The sequence below is a fragment of the Ochotona princeps genome, chromosome 5 (genome assembly GCF_030435755.1).
Source record: "Ochotona princeps isolate mOchPri1 chromosome 5, mOchPri1.hap1, whole genome shotgun sequence".
Taxonomy (NCBI): Eukaryota; Metazoa; Chordata; class Mammalia; order Lagomorpha; family Ochotonidae; genus Ochotona; species Ochotona princeps.
The window spans coordinates 97,547,963-97,570,001 of NC_080836.1; the positions used below are offsets into that span (position 1 = coordinate 97,547,963).

Here is a 22,039-nt window from a genome sequence, read left to right on the forward strand (position 1 = left end):
CTGAAAACCAAACAAAGTACAATATAACTCAGTGAAACAAAAATTGTGAGTGAACAAACAATGGAATCCAGCCTCATTTGAAGCGGGATCTTAGGCTGAGGAAGACATCTTTAAATTAAGCATCAGCTTCAAATGTGGGTTGACTGACTGGCAGCTGAAATATTAATAGACTGATTAGAAACGAAATTTCTATAGCTACAATCCAGGTTATGAATCATTATTATGCTTGTTAAAGAAGGTGGAATAAAAATGATTTATAACTAAAAACTGAAAAGACTCACGTTAAACTGTTGGGCTGATATTTTCAAAATGCATTTCTATAGCTTTTGAGGAAGGCAAAAGCTATAAAATAATTATAAACTTATAAATAGCATTCCTTTTCTTTGCTAAACTGCTTTTGCTTTTCAGTCTTAAATCTGGTTCAATTACAGCAGTGTCCTTTATTTCAGTGAATATGCATAGAGGCCTGTTAATCTTACTAAACAAGAAGAGTCAAATACTCTATGCAAATAACTTGGATTTGATTCTATTTCTTGTTTGATTAAAGCAAAAATTATCTTTTAGTTACATTGATTCTTCATTAGTTAAGGAATTTCTACGTCAAGGCTGGCTAATATCCATTGGCTTCTTACGCATCTATCCATCCATTCATTCATCTCTCCATTCAAAACAATTTAATAATACTGCAGCCCATCTTCCTTCCATATTTCATTATGATACTATAAGTTCACATCATAATAGACTTCCTACTTTTGAATGTTACTTTAAATTCTTTGGAGTCCTCACCTCTCCTGATAGCCACATTAGCAATAGGCATAAGTTATTATCACCATCATTTACATATGACAGTAATATGTACTGATTTAAATCCCTATGCTGTTTTGCCATTTTAACTTGATTTGTGTTTGTTAGTGATCTTTATGTGGGTAATGTGTTTAAACTTTCATGAAATATCAGTTATCACTGCTTGAGTTACAAGACTGATCAATACTATTGTTATTGTGGTGGTCAGTGATCTATAGTAGTTGAGTTGTGATATAAGCCATTATAGAAGATCTTATAGAAAATAATAAAGGATTTGGGTGTCATCTCTCTCAACAATGTAAACATCACCCAAAATAAAATTTAAAAAAATAATAAGTGATCAAAAGGAAATGATTTCCTAGATAGTTGTATTAGAAATATGTCTTTTTTGGAAATTTATTTATTTTATTATTTGATGATAAAGTTCCATAGGCGCTGGGATTCTACCCTCTCCAAATCGTCTCTTCACACCCTCCCCACTGATTTCCCCTATATTATTACAACAGTATAGTCTTTATATTCATGAAGTCCACCATTCTGTTATCTATGTTGATCCTGACAGTGCTGGTATGGAAATGGGAGAGTCCAGCATTCTATTGTCAAGATATGTTTAACAGTTTCATTGAGAGTTCATCTTTGATTTGGAAGTAGAGATGCATACTGTATTGTATCTTCACATCTTTATATGATAGTCTCTGTTGCACAGTTACTAAATATCCCATTAAATGCAAAGCCATAAAACAAAATCAACAACAGGAAGAAAAATAATAAGTTTACAACAGCATGAGGTTTAATAACATGCTACTGAATGACCAATGTGTCACTGAAGAAATGAAAAAGAAAATCAAAACCTTCTTGAAGAAAATACTACTCTGACTTTTGCATCATCAAAGAAATTAATATGCAAAAAACTTTTTGAATAAATAAAATGAAAACAAAAATAGCAAAACCTATGAGAAGTAGCAAAAACAGCAGTGAAAAGATATTTATAGCATCACGTGATTATGAAAAAATGGAAACCTTTCAAATGAATGCTCTAATCACCCAAAAATAAAGGGAATTGAAACTAAAAAACTACAAATTGCAACAAGAGTCATTTGTTTAAAAAGAAGGTGAGCGAAACAAACTTTTAGCCAGACTAGCAAAGTAAAGCAAGAGAGAAAAACCAAGTAAAATTAGAGATGGAAAAGAAAACAGCCTAAGAAACTAGTAAGGTGACCTCCTCTTGCAGAACGGATCCGTTGATCATTATGTGATATCCATTTTCATCTCTTTTAATATTTTTCCATGTCAAAGTCTGTATTATCTGATGTAAGAATGACTATACCAAGTCATCTTTCTTTTCTATTAGCTTGGGATGTCTTTCTCATCCTTTTAACTTTCAGTTTCCACATGTCTTTGTTCGTGAGATGGATCTCCTGTAGGCAACAGATAGATGGGCTTTGATTTTTTTGATTCAGTCTGCTAATCTGTGATGGTTGATTGATGAGTTTAAGCCATTTACATTCAGGGTTGTAATTTGGTCCTGCCATTTTAACAATGGGTTGTTCATTGCTTGATTTAGTATTCTGTTGTCATTTTATAGAAAGTTCTTTAGTTTTGCATTTAGTTTTGCTAAGTGCTATTCCTTTTCTCTGTAAATAAAGCATGTTTCAGTATCATTTGTACGGCAGGTCTGGAAAAGGCAAATTCTTTGAGCTTTTCTTTGCTGTGGAAGAATTTTCTTGCTTTTTCAAACACAAAGGAAAGCTTTGCTGGGTTAATTTTTCTGGCCTGGCAATATTTTCCTTTCATAATCTTGAATATGTCACTCCATTCTCTTCCAGCCTATAGTTACCTCTGAAGGGTCAGCAACGAATCTGATTCAGATTTCTCAATATGCTAATTTATATTTTATGTGTATATTTAAGAATTGTTGCCCTGTGTTCAACAGAAGAGAGCTTGATAATCATGTGTCGTGGTAAAGATCACTTTTGCTCAACACCATAGGGAGTTCTGTGCCTCTCCGATAAGTTGTTCCCCAATTTTTTCTCCAAATTGGCAAAGTTTTCTTTATTATTTCATTGAACACTTTTAACACTTTCTGTGCCTTCCAGAACTCTCTTAACTCTTATTTTTTTAAAAGATTTATTTATTTATTTATTTATTTATTTATTTATTTATTTATTTTTTAAAGATTTATTTATTTTATTACAAAGTCAGATATACAGAGAGGAGGAGAGACAGAGAGGAAGATCTTCCATCCGATGTTTCACTCCCCAAGTGAGCCGCAACAGCCGGTGCACGCCGATCCGAAGCCAGGAACCAGGAACCTCCTCCAGGTCTCCCACACGGGTGCAGTATCCCCAATGCATTGGGCCGTCCTCGACTGCTTTCCCAGGCCACAAGCAGGGAGTTGAATGGGAAGTGGAGCTGCTGGGATTAGAACCGGCGCCCATTTGGGATCCTGGGGCTTTCAAGGCGAGGATTTTAGCTGCTAGGCCACGCCGCAGGGCCTGTTAACTCTTATTTTTAAGCTTCAATAGTGTCCCTTAATTCTCTAAATTTGCTCTTGGTCATTGATATTCTGATTAGCAGATTCTTCTCCTTAGGGCTGGTTTCTAAGCTGTGCTGTCAAATAGTCTTTAGGTTGATTTTACTGATTGTATTCAGTACCTGGTTCTTCATTTGCAGTAAGTTGTGCCACTCCCTCCAGTGAATTCAGTCCAGGGCTCTCCATAGCCCTTACTCCCTGGCTCACCATTTTCTACCCCCTGTGATCTGGTGTTATGACCAGAGTTGTCTGTGCAGCCTTTCTCCCACCCCCAGTTTGAGCAGTGCCCAGGATCTGGGAGACTCCGGCTGGCCTAAACCACTGGATGATCAGTGGTGCTGGTTTTGGCAGAACCTGCTAGCTGTTAGTCTGAAGGCCACCCAGACATAGGATGCCATGTCGGTATTATTTTCCCTGTAAGACTGATGTAACGTACTGAGCTGTGAGTTGTCTCCTTTCTCAGTGCCTGTGCAACTTGCTGCTATTTCTCCAGCCCAGCCCTTTGCCCAGCCTTTTCCTCAGTACACAGAATGGTGCCCAGTGTGGTGCTGGCAGAGGTCTGAGCCTGCTGGCCTTTAAGTATGGAATTCACCCAGATGTATTATGAGTGGAACCTACAGGATACCAAGTAGACACTGTTTTCCCTGTGGGACCACTGTAGTGCATTGAGCCAAACGTGAGTTCTCTAGCAGCTTAGCATGTGTGGAGTTCTCTGTTGTTCCTGCAGCACCCCTCTCACAGAATTGTCCTCAGCACACAAAATGGTGACCAATATGGCACTCCTGCAGTTTTGGTCATGCTGGTCGTTAGGTCTGGGTGCTACCTGGACCTATCTCGGGTGGAACTTGTAGGTTATTTTGTTAATACTGCTTTCCTCGTGAGACTCCTGGTTTAGTGTACACAGAGCTCACTGCTATTCCTGAAGCCCCATAACTTTTTAGTCAACACACAAAATGGTGCTGCTGTTAACTGGTGGGGGTCTGAGCTGTGAAATCTACTCTGTTCCTGCACCTGCCTGCTTTTGCTCTGCCACTCTGCTTCTGCTCATGGTTGAATCAAGCAAATCAGTAGAATGGACATTTCTATGCCTGGGTTCACCTCCTGAGCTCCTGGTGAATTCTCCTTTTCACCTGGCCAATCTGGTGGGCTCTGATCGCAAATTTCTGACCACTGCTTATGTATCTGATAACTGCAACGCTGTTCTGCTGTCTCTGCTGCTTCCCTGTGTCCACAGATGTCCAGGTGTCTCTCTGCCATTGACCTGTCCTCTTTTCTAGGAATGGAGTCTCTGCTTCATTTTGGCTAATGATTGTCTGTGTAAACATGCTCTGAACCCTATCCTGCCATTTTATTTCTCCTTGTCCAGATGTATGCCTTTCTTTCACTATGGTCATATTTTTTATGGATAGTACAGTTTCATAAAACTAGTTATATGTTTTTATTTGAAATTAAACAGAAGAATGTTATACAAGATGATACATGGATAATGCTTGTATGGATATATTCACTTGTATAAACATGCCATTTTTGAAACAAAAACATCATTCTAATGAGAAAAATCAGATTTTTACCTTCACATGAAATGTTTACTAATTAAATTTTGGCCCTTGCCTTACTAACATTATTGCTTTTAAGGAACATTCGTTACCCAGGTTAATACACATTTAATATTCACCTAAAACACCTTAACTGTTTGTAGTTACTAATGAGATACTTTGTACAAGTGGATTCTACCATATTCATTGTTGATATGAGTTTACAAAACATTAGATGTGATAGATAGCATCTTCCTTTTATCCACACGTAATATGTTTCTGTTTTACAGGAAATACTCCTTTCTGCATGATATCCTCCAAGATGCTGAGTTCTAATCCCGAGGAAGACCCTCTGGACACATTTCTCCAGTATATTGAGGACATGGGGATGAAGGTGTACGATGGCTTGGTTATCCAGAATGCATCAGACATTGCGCGAGAGAATGATCGTTTGAGAAATGAAACCAATTTGGCTTATTTGAAAGAGAAGAATGAGAAGCGTCGAAGGCAAGAAGAAGCAATAAAACGGTAAATATAAATAAAAGGATTCTGATTTGTGAAGACTGAGGGCAATATGTGAGAGATGTTCACAGCAGGAGTGTGGGGGAGACTATGACGTTGTCACCTATTCTACAAGGGGCAAGTCAACGTTAAATCAGATTTGATGAGATGATGCGCAGTTGTTGTACAAAAACACCAGCCATCCTGCTGACAGGAAGCTGGCCTTCACAAAAATCCATTTACTTGACAAACGTTATTTACTGTTCTCTGTGCATAGAAAGATGTGGATGGACTAGAGAAAAATTAAATTTCCTCTAAATAAAAGTTCCTGCTCAACTTCCACATTTTAATAGGAAAATTTTGAGGACAAGGCCTACATTTAGTGACCATGGTATATAGTTTCTAGCCTTAAGCTATAGTTCATGTCCTTTTATAACTCATTCGATTTCTTTGAGTGGAAAGACGAGTAGAAATCTGTTTGTGTTCTAGGTGAATCATTCACTTCTGTGACATTTCTTATGTTGTATCCAGTATCTCAGGCTTATTACTTACATGGTACAGAGTCTACTCTTAGAAAAGAAAGGGCAAAATATCACCGCTTTTAAAATAGAGGGTAGGCTTCTTAGCGAATTGACACTGAAAGTAATTACACATGCTTAAGTTTTTGGAAAGAATGCTGCTGTTCGCAAGCAATAAAGGTAAACACGAGTTCTGTTTGATAGTCCTCTTTCTTCAATGGATTGATTAGTAAGATATTTTGGTGGCCCATTAGTGGATTTCTCATTTAATATGCTATCAGTATTTTATGTACTTTCTGTCAACAGGATGACACTAAGAAGAGGAAATATTAGTCTAACATGCCCTTTTCCTACACATAAAGAAATTGAATAACATAATGTAATTTTCTAATTAGTTAACAGAAGAGAGAAATTTGGAGACAAAAAATGAGAAGGAAATGTTGGAGGTGATTGCGAGTGTCCACTCTTCATCATATGCTACTAAAAGGATGATACCTTTTTTTGCTAATATAAAAATGTTGGCAATGATACACAATTCCTAAACATTTTAAAGTTAATGTGTTTATTCTTAGTGTCAGCATTTTTGCCATCAGTTATTCTGTTTTTTTTTAATTACTGAATGATATTAATTGATCTCACAAATTCCTTTCTATAGTATAACAAATGTCTTAGGACATTTTTTTTTCTTGTGAAATGTTGCTGTTGGACTTCTGTGGGTGTGTAATAATTTTACTATATTTTATATTTTATATTTACTATATTTTATATTTTACTATATTTTATAACATTTAGTTTTCTAAAACTCAAAGTAAAATGATTCATGTGAAGTCACTTCATATCTGATATTTACAATTTCTCAATCTTGGCACTAAAATCAGCAGTTGATTCTTTTCTGTGTGCATTTGAATAGGCTGAGACTAACCATTGCCTTTGAACATGGTATCGTTCTTGATATGACCAATATGATGTTCTTGCTATGGAAACATAGCAAAAAGTAAAAAAGTAAAAAAGTAAAAAAGTAAAAGACGCAAATTGAAGCAAAGTATGGAGTGGAACATTCTTGAGATTAAAAAGAAATAAAAATATACAGAGTGGAATTGGTGTCAATGTTGATTTGATATTTTGACATTTTCTTCCTTTAAGAAGGAAGAAATTAGCATATTAAAATTCAGATATGAATGATTATTATCAGAGAATATTAGTGCTCTAGGAGAGGAAAGTTGTAAAAATACCCCTGAGTAGGTGTGTAGGGAGGAACAATGCATTTTGAATGGAGCACAAGAAGATTCAGTGATCAGATAGGAAGGGATGCCGTGGTGGATGGCTTAGTGACTGAGGTGTGATTAAAGTTCCCTCTTGGCTCTCTATGGCCAGTAGCATAAGCTTTAATCAGGAAATAAATTGGGGGAAGGGGTAACATTTATGGGAAATGCGCAGCACCTGGAAATAACTAAAGAAAAAAGAACAGAAGGGCAGATTTTCTGAGAAATTCTCTGAGTCTATTTCTCCACAGGTTAAGTAGAATTAGAGCTGCTGATTGAAATGAAGAGCTAGTGCCCGAGTTAGGACAAACTCCAGCTAGAGAACCATTTACTGAGAAGGAAAATCAAGGTGGAAGTCTGTCCTATGCCTTGGAAAATCAAGCAGGTCAAAGGGGAATTATTCATACCAGTGCACCCCCTGGCCTCACATGCAGGGAGAGCCTCATTATTAAAGGTATATTCAAATGTTAGTATAAAAATGAATAGGGATACATATAGGAGGTAGTCATCTGTAAAATAGACCCCAAACTTGGGTGAGGCCAATCCTATCCCCAACACCATCTTTATTATTGTTATTATTACTATTATTATTATCCTTTTTCCCCCGTGTAAGCAATTGAAAGACGTGGTATGCTTCTCATTATCTATAAGCCTTTTCATTCTTTATTACTCTTTCTCTCCAAAATCTTTATTTGGGAATCCTAATTTCACGTGTAAATATCTTTAGATGGGAAAGAACCCAAGCAGGGGCTTCTCCACTGTTGTTATCTCTAACTTTCTCTCCCAAAGGTTATCTTGATGCGCAGTGTGAGAACAGACACATCTCTGGTTATTATTTGGGGTTGGAGGTTGAAGACAGAAAAGCAAAAGAAGTTAAGCATATGCTGAGTTCGTGGGGGTGGGGGGAGTAAAATTTCTTACATAATCTGTGACAAAGCTGTTACTGATTATGGATGACCCAGACTGATATACATTTTAATGACCAAGTTCAAGTTTGTTCCGTTCATATGAGAACCAGTATCATGGAAATATGGAAATTTAAGAATAATAATCATATTTTATTCTTCCCTTAAAGAGCATTTCTGGAATTGCTCCAGCTTACAGAGTCATAGTCAGACATATATTTTTAGTATTTGGGAAATGGCCATGGCAAATTCCACTCTCAGACATTTTGGGATTCCAGGGATGAAAGCAAATGCAGATTACCCACATCTAAATTTAACACACACTTTAGTTATTTTTATTGTGCAACTTAATGTCAAGTAGAGAAAATTCAGCAAGGCATTACTGAACATTGTTTGATCAATTAATATTACTTAATGAGTCTGCTGAATGTCTTTTAAAATAAGAAATGTGATTTAATATATAGATTATAAATATTGAAAGTCTAAAGACAGGCATGCTTGACCTTGAAAAGGCATTGATGATAATTCCCTGTGAAATGTGTCACTTGCAATTTCTGGAATGTGCAGACTGCCAGAGATTGCTTAAAAAATGGAAATAGGATTTTAAATGATTGGCCTTCTGGATCACATATGTCCCGAAATGCCTTTTGTGCTGAAGCTGGGAAGCTTAATGCACTGAGCTCTCAGAACCAGAATGTCCCATCACTTTTTCAATGTTCTAAGTTACTGTTAACTGTCACGATTAACATCTCTATAGTTTCACATCCATGTTTTAATGGCATTTTACTAAAAAGACTTCTTGGATAAAAATATGGCAAATAAACAAAAATAATGTCATGAGTGTTGCTTCTCAACAGCGTCAAATAATATCTGGTGAGAAAAGAGAGTGAAAGATTTAAAGGAGGAAAAATTAATGGAGAATGAAAAAATCTTTCAGTCGTTCATCTTTTCTGCTACTTTAAATTCTAATGGTTTTGTGCAGGCACTGTTAAATGAGATTTACTATTTGTTAAGGGAGACTGTAAGAAAATAAGCACACAAAATCCATGGCTTCAAACCAGACCATTCACTAGACATGAGCTACAAGACCCTAGTTTTTCACATCAGTACTAAATGTAAGAAGTGCATATGGCAAGCTAATGAATCACCAACACAGTTCAGAGACCAGCTAAGTGATCGTGGAAAAATGGAAGCTGGCTACAAACAACTTACATGGCAGAACTTGTGTGAACCTGGGTACCTAAGGCATTCTGTGGAGACGCACTAGTTACGGGCACCAGCCTGTGTAGGTGATGCAATAAAGACATTCCTAAGCAGAACAGAGCACAGATGATCATTCATAAACTCAAGTGCACATCTATGTTCTAGGATTCCTCTCAAATGCATTTTTCCTTCTGAATTGTGGAATACCTGCACAGTCTCATTTTGGAATTAGCCACAATATTTTGAAAATATAAGGACTATTAAATTAAAAGCACTGATTATATGCATACACACAATCTTTCAAAGCACAATTTCTGATGTTAGGGTTTTTTTTTCATTAAAGCAAATGCTGTATTGGTAAACTTTCCCCAAACCTTATGAGTCTAGAAGACAGTTCCTGACTTTGGCAAAGTGGCCCTGGCGCAGAGGGCTACTTAGGCTGATTAGGAGCAGCTCTACTCCCAGTGGATGTCCTCAAGGGATCTATATGAGCTTATATTTCCTCTTTCAAAGTGACAGTTAGAAACGGAATTAGATTACTTGTAGCTCCTTTTAAAACATTCAGGCAGCTGCTTATTAGTATGTGCACTTGAATGTTGTTTGTATTTGAGAGTTTCAGAATTTCTGTGGCTAAAAGAGAACCAAGAGACCGCTGAAGTCCATCCATTGGACCACAGAGGAAAATAAAGTAAAAATGAAATAAGAAATGATTGTTTTCCTTTGCTAGCACATTACTACTGAAAAAGCAAAGTTGTTATGGCCCTGAAGTTTGAAATTGGTTGGTATTTTAAATGTTCGCTCTACCTGAAGGCATAATTATACAGATCACGCTTATTAGAGAAATGTTAATAGTAACATAAATTCTACTTGGATGGCAGTAGCTTGTGGAAGGATGATTTGTGGCAGAAGACTTTCTGGAAGTAGTGAATACACGTCAAAGTACATTTCAGTAAATGATATATCCACTCAGTGCAGCATCAACTGGTCACAAATATCTGACCTCATTGGGTCTGTTTTAATTGGAGGCATGTATGAAAGTGGGAGTTGAAGCACCATTGCACAAATGAAGTGAGGACAGCTAAAGGAACACATATTCAGAAACACAGCCAGCAACTTTCAGAGATACTCTACAGTTAGATGGGGTACTTAGAAATATTCTACAGGTAGTGTAGAAATGCTCTACAGTTACCCATTACTGCAATGATTAGAGTAGCATAGAAAAAAATTAAAATGCACAAAAAACCTTCACCCATACCTCAATCTAAAGTTAAACTCAAATCCGCAGCGTGTCAGGGTCTTGCTGGAATGAATCAGCTGATCTGATCTGATGTGAATTTCTGACCTAATTTTTCTTAGGACTTAGTGCTCAGGCAGGGAAAACAAGGTTAATGTGTTGGTAAGGGGTGAGATTAAACAGCAGACAGTGTCTTAATAACACTCTCTGATTTCAGCTTCCTCTTGTGTTTGTGACTAACTCGAATCACTTTTCTACTAATCATTCCAGAGAACTGCAAACTGCTTTGCTTGTTTTTCTGTTCACATCATGCATCCATATTTTTATTCTGAAAGCAAAAGAAGATGTTCAGACATGGGGGTGATTTGGGTTATTATGCTAAATGCATAGGGAGGATTTTTTCTTCATAGAACCCCAGACTTAGAAAATTCAGTAGATTATCTTGTCTGTCCCTCTGGGTGTTACTGTTTTAACCAGAAACCATATTTACAGAGTTGATTCTAAAGGAATTAACTTAGTGAAGATTATCTCTCTCTCATATGTATGTATATGTATATGATAATGGAATGTATACATTTAAAGATACCCTGTGTACAGGTCCATTTGATATTTATTTGGGTAGCCTTCTAGTTTCAGAAAGGGTAATTGTTTTGAGATGGTTAATGCACAATTCATCAATTTAACATTTACATCGTATTTATATTTGCCATGGAGAAGAGTGCAGATCTTTCATTTAGTCACATACCAAGAGAAATCAGAAATAACATAAGGAGGGCCTTCGATGGCTCTTCCTCAAGAATATTCTCTCTTTTTCAAAACTTATTCACCTTTTGATTGTTTTGGTTTTAATTATCACATAGCCCAGCTCTGACTTAGTATTTGCAGAAGCTCAGTAGTCTGTATCTGGAATAAACAGACAGATGTTGGCAAGAGGAGGGGATTTTCAGAGCAGAACCCAACGCATGTAGGTCAGACAGCATGAAAATTAGGCTCTTCTATAGCCGACGAAACCGCAGCAAAGACTGAACCTTCCAAACATCCAACCCCATGGAAAACTAAATGATTGAAAAGAAACCTATTGGAAAACTTAAGGTAATCTTAATTTTAATTGTGGTACTAAATATGTAAAAGTAGTTATAGATTCATTGGCAATAGTTTTTTTGTAGTGTATATCTCATACTATTTGGGTTACTGGGAGATATTCTCAATCTGTTAGCCAAAGATGGCCTTTGTAAACGTTCAAAAAACAGGGAAGGAAAAGAAATTACTGTGGAGCAAATGTTTAAGTCAGGGGACATTTTTACTACTAAAAATTCAATATTTCCTAGAGAGAGATGCCTACTGTAAAAAATGAAACTGCAAGAATACAGTTTGAGAATAGCAATAGAATTGCTCTGAGGCTCCTGCCCAACCTCAAGGTAGCCTGAAGAAAATATCTTCATTATAAATGTATGGGCTACCGTGAAATTAACTTTAATCATAAATTGATGTAAGACAAATAAGGACATCGAAAGATGAATTTCTGCTCAAATGCATGCCTAAGGTTAAAAGTTATTCTCAGTAATGTTGGTTATCCGGAAATACACCAAAGAAAATGTATGTTAATACTGGAAGGTGAATATAACCAGCCTGCCAGGAAACAGAAAGAAAATGTAATTTTTGTAAAGAAAAGTACATTTAGTAAGAAGCACAGGAAAGTTTTTTTTAAAAGTCCTACATTTAAAATCTTTTGTTTCAATTAGTGAATTGCATTTTAGTCCAATTTGGAACTGAAAATATCACTAGTAGATCCTTTGCTTAGTCTTCAAGTGGGACAGGACAGGGGCTGTTGTGGTGTTTTGAGAGCAACGGTAAAATATCATTTCTGTGCTTTCAAAGGTGGCCATTTTGATTGCTATTCAGAATGAAAAGGATAGAGATGAGGAAATCAACAAGGAACAAATTAAAACTAGGTGCACATGAAATGGTGGGCTGAACTAGACAGAACAAGTGCTAGCTGTGGAATTCAACACACATTTGAAAGGTAGAGGTGTCAGAATGGTGTGAAAAACCGGATGTGGGATGTGAGAGCAAGAAGAAAGGATGACATTGTAAGAAATTAGAACAGGGAAAGCAGCAGATGAATATTCAATGAAAAATGTATTAGATACATTAAGTTTGAGATGACTTTTTAACTTGAAATGATTTATTGGTATTCATCTAAATTTTGTGTCTCAGTCTTCTGAATGTATATAATATAGACTTTGGAAATGCTTTTGTAAAACTCTTAGCCACGCACACATGTTTTTGTTTTGACAAAGTGTTTCCTTTTGTTATAATAATAACTGAAGATGGGATTTACATTCTCCTCAATCTGTAAATGCCCAGGACACCATTGTTCACTAAGGGCACATGATGGTACAGAAGAGTTCTACAGTGTGTTCACCCGGCGTAACTGCAGCTTTCCACCCAGTGAATATCAAATGGAGAGTAAGCAGCTATTTAACCAGAACAGATGAACTACTGCCTGGAGGTCTCTGCCTCGTGCAGTTAGCAGAGTTAGTGATCTTGATTCTTAGAATTATGTTATCCACATATTCAACTGCTTTACAGTACAGGGTAGAGATTTAAAAAAAAAATCCATTCCTATAAAGCAAGAAACAATACAAAAGGCCTACAAAAATACTTAACATTTAGGAAAAGACAAAGGTCAGATAATGGATAAATTCTATGATTTTAGATGTTGGTAATACTTAAGTGGCATTTTTGTAATGGCAAGGATAGAGATAACCAACTTAATTGTTGCACAGTTAACATCTTCCCTATTGTTCCCTGATTCAGTAAACCTCTAGATTGATCCCCGTACTGAAGGTAACCTGAGGTGGGACTGCATGTGAGTTAAGGGTAGTGTCGGTCTGTAGTGGGAACTTTCTTGTACCAAGAAGATGAGGACAGATTCTTCCACTGTCCAGATTAGTGAGATTTATAAAAAAGCTCCCTATTTCTTGCAGGCAAGTTTATTCATTCTTAAATTGGGAATAATAGAATGCTCAGGTTGTTAGAAAAAATGAAGCGTATAGAGTGACTAGTGAAACAATCAACATATCCTAGCTGCTCAGAGATATTAACTGCCATGGTATTAGTAGTACTGTGATTAATGTATTGTTACCATTACTATCTTTATAATTATCCTCATCTTTATCAATTGATGGAACTACATTAATAATGATGTGTACATAGAATCCAATGGAAGGATTCTATCCGTGTCAAGTGTAGAAAAAAGTACAGAAAAGAGTGATTGTTTCTGAGCATGTGACCACAGAGTATATACCCAGTCACTTGCTGTGAATATTTTTGTCATTTTGTTTCACCTTCTCAATATGCATATGTTTTGTTCTGCCTTCTAAAATAGTTAAACTTCCTTGCAGAGAATTTTGGCATATAAATAGAATCAAAAGCATGCCATAATTGTTCACTTTAGGTCTGAATTACTAACCTGGTTTCCAAGACTAGAGATGCTGTCTCTTGTGCATAGTAGGTTTTGTAACATTTGTCAGATCAGTTTGTGAGTTCAGTGCATTGCTGATGACCTTCCAAGAGAGTAGTAAACATGTTGACTTGGGATATGATACTTTAAATGTAGTCTACTGATGAATTTCCAGCTGTTTAAAGGGAATCACCATGAATGTGTTCTGTTCTGGATGATATTATACATTTTTAATCTTATATTGGAAACATATCTTTTCTGTGAAATTTTTATGACATTTAGGCTAAGGCTAAAGGAAGAAAAAAAGTAATGAATCATGGAAATAAAATAATTGCATTATATGTATCTGTGAGAGCTTAAATCTAAGGTGATTTCCCCCAAATGTGTTGTAGTTTGATTTCTTTTTTGCAGAACGATGTGTTTTCAGCATTGCTGTGTATAAACTTTAACAGACTTTAGCTTTATACTGGTATGAGGATGCCGGGAGAACCTAGCTCAGAGAGTATCTGCCTTCCCTTTTAAAAAGTAAATGAGAGAAGGGAAGCAGGGAAGGAGGGAGGGAGGGAAGGAGAGGTAGAGAGAGGGAGAGAGACAGACAGACACACAGAGAGAGAAAGACAGAGACACAATGCATGGCTAAATCAGCCATGGCTGAATCAGGCTAAGACTGGGAGCTGGGTCTTTCCCACTTGGTTGTCAGGAGCATTAGTGGAGCCATCACCACTTCCTTCCAGGGTCCAGCTGAACACTGGGAACCAGCTATCCCAGTATCGGGTGCAGACCTTCGAACTGGCCTCTTAACTGGTGGGCCAGACTGTTGGCCCTACACCTGCCTTTTGTGCAGAAGAAGAGCTCTCCATCTTTCCTTCTTCTTGATGTAATAATTAGAACCCTGACACATCCAACTCTTCCACAAAATGCATGGATATTGTATGCAGAATGCTGAGCTTTTAGGACTATTTGTGGAGAAATTCTTAATCTCTTAGGCTGAGCCTATTGCCAGATTTCTCAAAATTTCACATATTATCTTATGCCTGTTCTGATACACAATTGAAGCAGCATTTGTGGGGAGGCAGGTCACAAAGCAGGATTGGAAATCACTGGTGTTTTCTGGGTCATTTGAAAGAGAATACTGACTTTTCAGCATTTAATGTTATTTTAATTAGGAAAGCTATTTTATATGATTTTTAAAATATCAACAATAATGGAAGAATTTAAAAGAAAGACACTGAAAAGTATCAATATGAGCAGAGCACAGAGAAGACTCCTCTCAGGACAAGGTGATGGATTTCCTTGTAAGACTCACATGCCAGCTTTGGCATTTTGTGGTAAGAAATGTTTGTTGAGGGTGCAAAGAGAATTTGAAACAATTCATCCTAATGGTTCATTTACAGTGTTCTAGGAAAAATCAATGTGAATCATTTTCTTTTGTCTGTTGGCCTCTGTGTGATGAAGGAATGTGTTAAGAGATGTGTAGTATTAGGCACTTTCCCTGGTGGTAACTGAGCCCTGTTTGAAGCCTGCAGTCCTTAAGAACTGTCAATCAATTCAATAAAAATAGTGTATTTGATTTAGAAAAAAAAATCCCATAACTTTTTATAATCTCATTAGAAATTAGTTCTTTCAGGTGTCAAAAAAGATTCTTGGGAATATCTCTTTTTCCTTTTTTCATACAAACCTATTTCATTTCTTCTTAATACCAGGATTTTTTCTGGGATCCTATTTTTCGTAACATAATGCAACTATAATAATTTTGAATTTTTTTGTGTTTGATTCCGTTGACCCAATGTGATTATAAAAGCCTAGATTCTTTACACAAAAATATAGAGAAACATTTCAAAACATGGTCCATATTTCAACAGATTAAATGGGATAAAAAGAGATGGGGGAAGGGTAGAGAAAATTACTGCCCAGTAAAAGCCTTTTTAGCAAATCATACTGAATCTCATTAATAAAGAATACATCCACTAAAGCTGTACAATCAATCTGCCATGTGCATTAGTGATGTCTAGTTCAATTCAGGTAGATAAATTATTCTCTGAGTGTCAGTCGGCTGCCACTCAAATGACAATACCAATAATATGTGCCATGCTGAATTCCCACTGACTCATGACAATTTTTTTGCCATGTTGGACTGGGATAAACAGGTATAGGAGAGGAATGATGTTTGTCTAAATGAACAAAATCAACAACAGGGGACAAAAGAGAGAAAGGAAGAGAGAAACAGAAAATGAGAGAAAAGATTATGTCACTAAACAGATAAGCAATTGACAAGGATGCCATGGGCTATGAGGATTAATACAATTAAACACCATGGTTAAAATTGTCAGTTAATAATGCAAACAGAAAAGCGGAGGCAATGCGGAGCTGTGGAAGTCAGATGAGAGCATCACTGAGTGTAGAGATACCTGCAATAGGGATAAGTAGAGGAGAATAAAGGGGAAGGGGAAGCAAGGTAACTACATCCCTGAATATTTTAATTATAGCTTTCAGTCTGTTTTCTAACCATGGACAATTCTATTTAATGATAGGAACCATGACTAATATCCTTCCCAACGACTAGCTGCCAGAAGCACTCATTATAAGCAGATAGTTCTTAAAGACACAGTGGAATAATCCTTTGTGGAGACTCTGTTTTGAGTTGACATCACATGATTTTTCTAAGGAAGTTGATCAGTTTCACATATGACCTGAAAAGAAAAGCCCCTGCTTTTGAAAACACAGTTGAATGGAAAACATGCTATCACTTCTCACAAGATTAAAACCTCCAAGGAGATATTGTGCACGTAAGAGAGCATTTTGAAATGAGGTGGAAACATTAAGCCTGTGCAGTTATATGATTGCATTAAAGCAGAAGAATCAAAGATTAGGAAGGTATTGGGTTTCAGAAGGACTGCTGCTTGTGGGTTTGTCATTAATGCAGGGACCCTATCTGTGCAAACCTTTCTGTTGCATTACATTCCATGTAACTTAGAACTGGAAAAAGAAGTCGGCTTAATGGTATCAACACAATTGCCTTCAGCAAAACCCTCTCTCTTTAATTTAACACAATTGGCAATCTTGATCTGAGACAGGCTATGATTTAGTTAACATGAAAACAGGATGACCTTTGTCGCCCCGTAATAGAATGAGAAGTCCCAAACAGGTTTGAGACTATGTATGAACTACTGAAGTTCTGGTAACCTCGGAACAGAACGGAATGGTCTCAGTGAACATGTACAGGAATATTAGACAGATATTAGACTGAAAAGTACACACGTTTGTTTTAATTGATTTCCTTTTATATTACATGCATGTTATGTTGCTTCAATCACACATATAAAGTTGTTTTAGTAAGTTTGAAATGATCAAGCAGATACAGCAAACTAACTCCCTGTGTCAACTAGTAGCCATGCTGATTGCTGCTGAAGATGCAACATACCCCATCATATGATAAGTGTTGTGTAGACTACAATTACCAGTCTAAATTCCTGAGCAATTAATTTGATTAATAAAATCTTTATCCTTTTATTCCATGAATCTTGAAGGTATTACCAATGATCAAAGTGTATGATCTTATTACACAATTATTTGAGGTGAAGATTTAGAGATATTTTAATTCTTATTATGGATAACACAATCCCTAAGATATTTGATGAAATGCAGTATCATGCGTTTCATATCAAGCCTGAATATTTCAAGGTCAGTTTTTGTATCATTTTATTTATGTTAGTTTCTCAATATGGAAAGAGTTCTCCAATCCCTTCAAGTTCACTAAGATTGACTAACATTGAACTAGATAGTGTTATTTTGCATTAAAAATGTTAACAAGAGGAAACTAATTAAAATGAAAATGTTATCAAATTTGTTTTCTTCTCTGATATCAGTACTTTCTTTGAACTTTTTCTGTGAATGTTACCTATTTTCAATTTATATGATCATATCCTAATTTTAATTTCTGGGAAAAGCTAATAACAATATGTGTAACAGAGAACACCACTTAAACATGCTATTATCAGTCTTTGGTTTTATGTGGCTAATGAATTAGCGTGTTAATTTTTTAGATTTTGAATATGGGTTTTTGAAATTGGCATCATAGTTCTATCCTATTATTTCATCAAACTCTTATATTTAAATACCTGCAATACCACAAATGCTCTAATGGGGATTGAAATAGCCTATATTTATCTATATAAAACACATATGTCAAAAGTCAAAGTTTTAAAATTCTCTGAAATGATAATTGTTCTTTTCTGTATGTTATACATATTTTATTGCCTTCTGTGGTTCTGATTAACTTAAGATTATTGAACCAAAGCTTTAAGCATAAACAAATTTTATGGAAAAGGAAAACAAAAGCAGTTATTAAAAGAAATCCTTGCAATTTTGTGAAGAGAAAGTAAATGAGTCTATCATAATAAAAAATGTATGTTCAAGTTAGCACTTCTTGAACATTACAATAACTTTGCTTTTCTGAAAGTTGAACTTGGAGCAAACATGATGACAGGAATTGGCTTTGAAAAATATGGAGCTTTGACAAAAAAAGAAAGAAAAGGCAACATTCTGGGTGCCAGACAAACTCGTGATCATAGCATGGCCGTGTTCTATCGCACCACTGAGTCAATGAGGCATATCTCTAACACGGCTTCAAGATGAGTGACCAGAAGCATTCCAACAAAAGAAGTAACCATCTGCCAGTCTGATTTGTTTCAGTGCATCAGCCTGCCATATCACAATGTCTATTTTTAATTTTGCTTTGCGAGTGTTTGCACACGTGCCTGTGTGTGTGTGCACGCACACATGGGAGTGTTTGATCCATTGATGTTTTGATGGATTACACACAGCACATTTTGCACTGGAATTTAGCCAACAAGTAAGGGCACTTTGGTTATTAAATTGAGGTTTCATGTTAGATACCATTAAGCAAATTATTTAGTGTACTCCTCCTTGGAAGGCAAGGGCACAGTATGGTATTTTATAACTGGTTAATTTCATTCTGCAGTTAAATTCTTGACACACTCTTAGAGTAAAAAACAAAGCAGGGTAACATAAGAGGACTTTCTATTACCAAATTTCTGTTTGAATGTAGACTTTCTAAGAGATCTACTTAGTATATTAAGATTATACAGTTTTTGCTCATTGATGAGGTAGAGTCTAACTATTTCATAATCAACACAGAAATAAATGTGTTTTTAGGTTTAATTTCAGACTCGATCCAAGTGGCAGGTGTTTATTATAAGATATTTTAAAGGACATGTAATGAAAATTTCAAGAGGCAACTTTTTAGCGTAATAAAACCGAATGATTTGATATGCAATGTCTGTCTGTCTATCTATCTATCTATTATTTGCAGTTTTATGACCAGATTGTGAGAATGCAAAGTTGTATGCATATGGTGGGGGATGCATGTGTATGTATGAGAGAGAGAAAGAGACAGAGGGGGGGGAGGGGGAGGGATCATAGTGTAAGCTCAACTTTACATTTGTAGTAGTAGGGAACATCCAAATAATGAAAAAAACTATTTGCCAGGAATACATTATATCTTAAAATTTATTTATTTTTTAATTGGAAAGTCAAATTTATAGAGAGAAGAAGAGGCAGAGAGAAAGATCTTTCATCTGCTGGTTCACTCCTCAAGTGGCCACAACAGCAGGAGCTGAGCTGATCTGAAGTCAGGAGCCAGGAGCTTCTCTGGGTCTCTCAAGTGTGTGTGCATCGTTCTAAGGCTTTGGGCCATCCTCTATTGCTTTTCCAGCCAACATACTTGGAACTAGATAGGAGGTGGACTAGCCGGGACACAAACCGGCATCCATATGGGATCCAGTCACATGGAAGCTATCATGCAGGGCACAGCAATACCTTCTTAAACGCCAGAATCTAAAGAATATCATGATTTCTTCTGGAAAACCAGTTGCATGATATGCTCTTGCTCTGATCTTTTTGCTATCTATCTATTTAAAGTTTTCCTGTCATGCTGTGGCTTAAAGTATGATCCCAAGAGATAAACTTCCAAACCAAAAGTAGCTCTAACTCCTTCTTGTGCAATTATGGACAAGTAATATCTTAGGCTCTTTGGGCTACAGATTTCTCCACGATAACAGAGATGATAACAGTACCTTCAGTTTAGTATGTTAATAAATAAATAACATCTAATACACAGAGGGTTGATAGCAGAGTTTATAGTCAGTGGGTGTTGATTTATATCCAGTGTATAGGCACTACTGATGCAAAGGCTTGGCTGTCTTATTCCTCTTCCCTTTGTACCTGGCATAATGACCACTCAGTAAGGACATGTGAAGATCTTCTCCATGACTTAGCAGAAAGCAGTTGATCTGGTTGCCTGCGAGAACTGCTTATTCAGTCCTCACATGTGAAAAGGCTGTGCTTGCTATAATGAATGCCATAATCCCCAAATTACAAAACTTTTGTTTGACTAGCATATTGGCTCATTTCTATAATGCAAATGAGTAGAGAACATATGTGTATAGCCATAACAGTCTTTTCTACCTTACGCTGAGTGATTTTATAAGATCCATTCTTGACGGTGTTTAGAAAGTAATACTTGTTGTTGAAAATGGAAGCATAAATGGCAAAAAGATTAATGGGCTGGCAATAAACTGTGCATTTAAAACTGTCCTTGGATTTGGATTAATATACACTGTCAGTCAAGCAGGAACAGTGGGTTTTCTGTGGCCACACACCAATTCATTGGTAAATTTATAGAGAAGGAAGATCTGTCCTGGAATTATTGACCTATTATATCCAGGTTACTTTAGGTTCTTGCTGGGCATAGAAATCAGGTGGGCAATCATATGTGATATTTTCAGGGAAAGAAATGTAACACCTAGGAACCTACCAAAGACTTTTGAACCTAAGAAAAACCACATCTTGTCATAAATGCTTCTGCATATGACTCCAAAATGGCTGGATTTATGTTGGGAGATATACCCCTGTCACCCTGATAGTCACCATCCAGGATATTAACTTCAGAAACTGCTCAGGAAAGGATTATTTTAGCGAGTTATTAAACGAGATACAGCAAAATGCATCAGTTTAGTCAGATTTATTTATCCTCACATGGTTATCTTAGTATATTCACCTGTCAAAGTAACGATAGTCGTTGCTCACTCTGCAGATGGTGGTATTGCTCGAGACTCTCCTCTCTGGTCAAGGGAAATGTGTGGTTTTGTAGAAGTTCAGTCTTGGCTCACCCCTGCTTACTGGATGCCTTTTGTCACTTATGCCACAGACAGATCATTGCATTTCCTTCAGGACTCGGTTCAGTTACTCTCTGAAACATTGTGTGCTCCTGGCAGGTATTATTGCCTGCTTTGTTTTATTAGCTTCCGTAGGATGCAGTCCTTCCGCTATCTTACGTAATGATTTCCTTCCATATCTAATATCTGAAACTAAGCCAAATAGTACCCAGATCCCTGTGCAGAATCCCATTTTAAAAAAGTGTCTAACGAACTAGATCATTCTTAAAGTGATTCAACTGTTTGCTACTCTCTTAAATGGCCAGAGGAAAATTACATTAAGAGAAACCAAAGAGAAGGCCTGTCCTTCCCACCACACTCTCCTTTCTGCTTCGGGTCTTTGTAATGTCCAACAGCCTAACCTTTATAGATTGACTCTGGTGGGCTGTAAGAGAAGCTTCAGGAAAACGCCTATGCTGTGTACATGATCCCAGGGTCCTAGACTGACAGCAGAAGGCGTTTCTCTTCTTTGGGAGGTAAAGAATGAATGATGTTTAAATTTAAAATTTTTACTTTTGTGTCAGTCTAAGTTGATATTGCTTTCTTCTTAACTGGCATATTGTGCGTACTTCTTGATAAAGGAATCAAGTTGAAGCCTGCAAAGATAACCTTAAACTTGGGTTGCAGCATCCTATGGCAATTCCTTAAGAAGATTCTCCCTCTAGCTGTATTTGCTCACTGGAGTGAGTATATTCTAATTGACAAATCATGAAATTTTCCAGTGCAACTCTAACTTTGTCTTATAGGGTGAAATTACGCTCACTGATACCTCAATGAATGTTCATGGCAGAGTTCCATCTAACTTTATTTACAGAAACAAGTGACAGGTTAATTAGGTTAATG

The 22,039-nt window shown here is 36.5% G+C and overlaps 1 protein-coding gene across 1 annotated transcript in view; it reads left to right on the forward strand.

Annotated features, from left to right (window-relative positions):
- The first annotated feature begins 5,179 nt into the window (after window positions 1–5,179).
- Window positions 5,180–22,039, forward strand: part of NYAP2 (neuronal tyrosine-phosphorylated phosphoinositide-3-kinase adaptor 2) — a 248,291-nt gene continuing 231,431 nt past the window's right edge. The window contains exon 1 of the mRNA XM_004576765.2: window positions 5,180–5,400. Coding sequence (XP_004576822.1) covers window positions 5,180–5,400 — 221 coding nt within the window. The remainder of the gene's footprint in view (window positions 5,401–22,039) is intronic.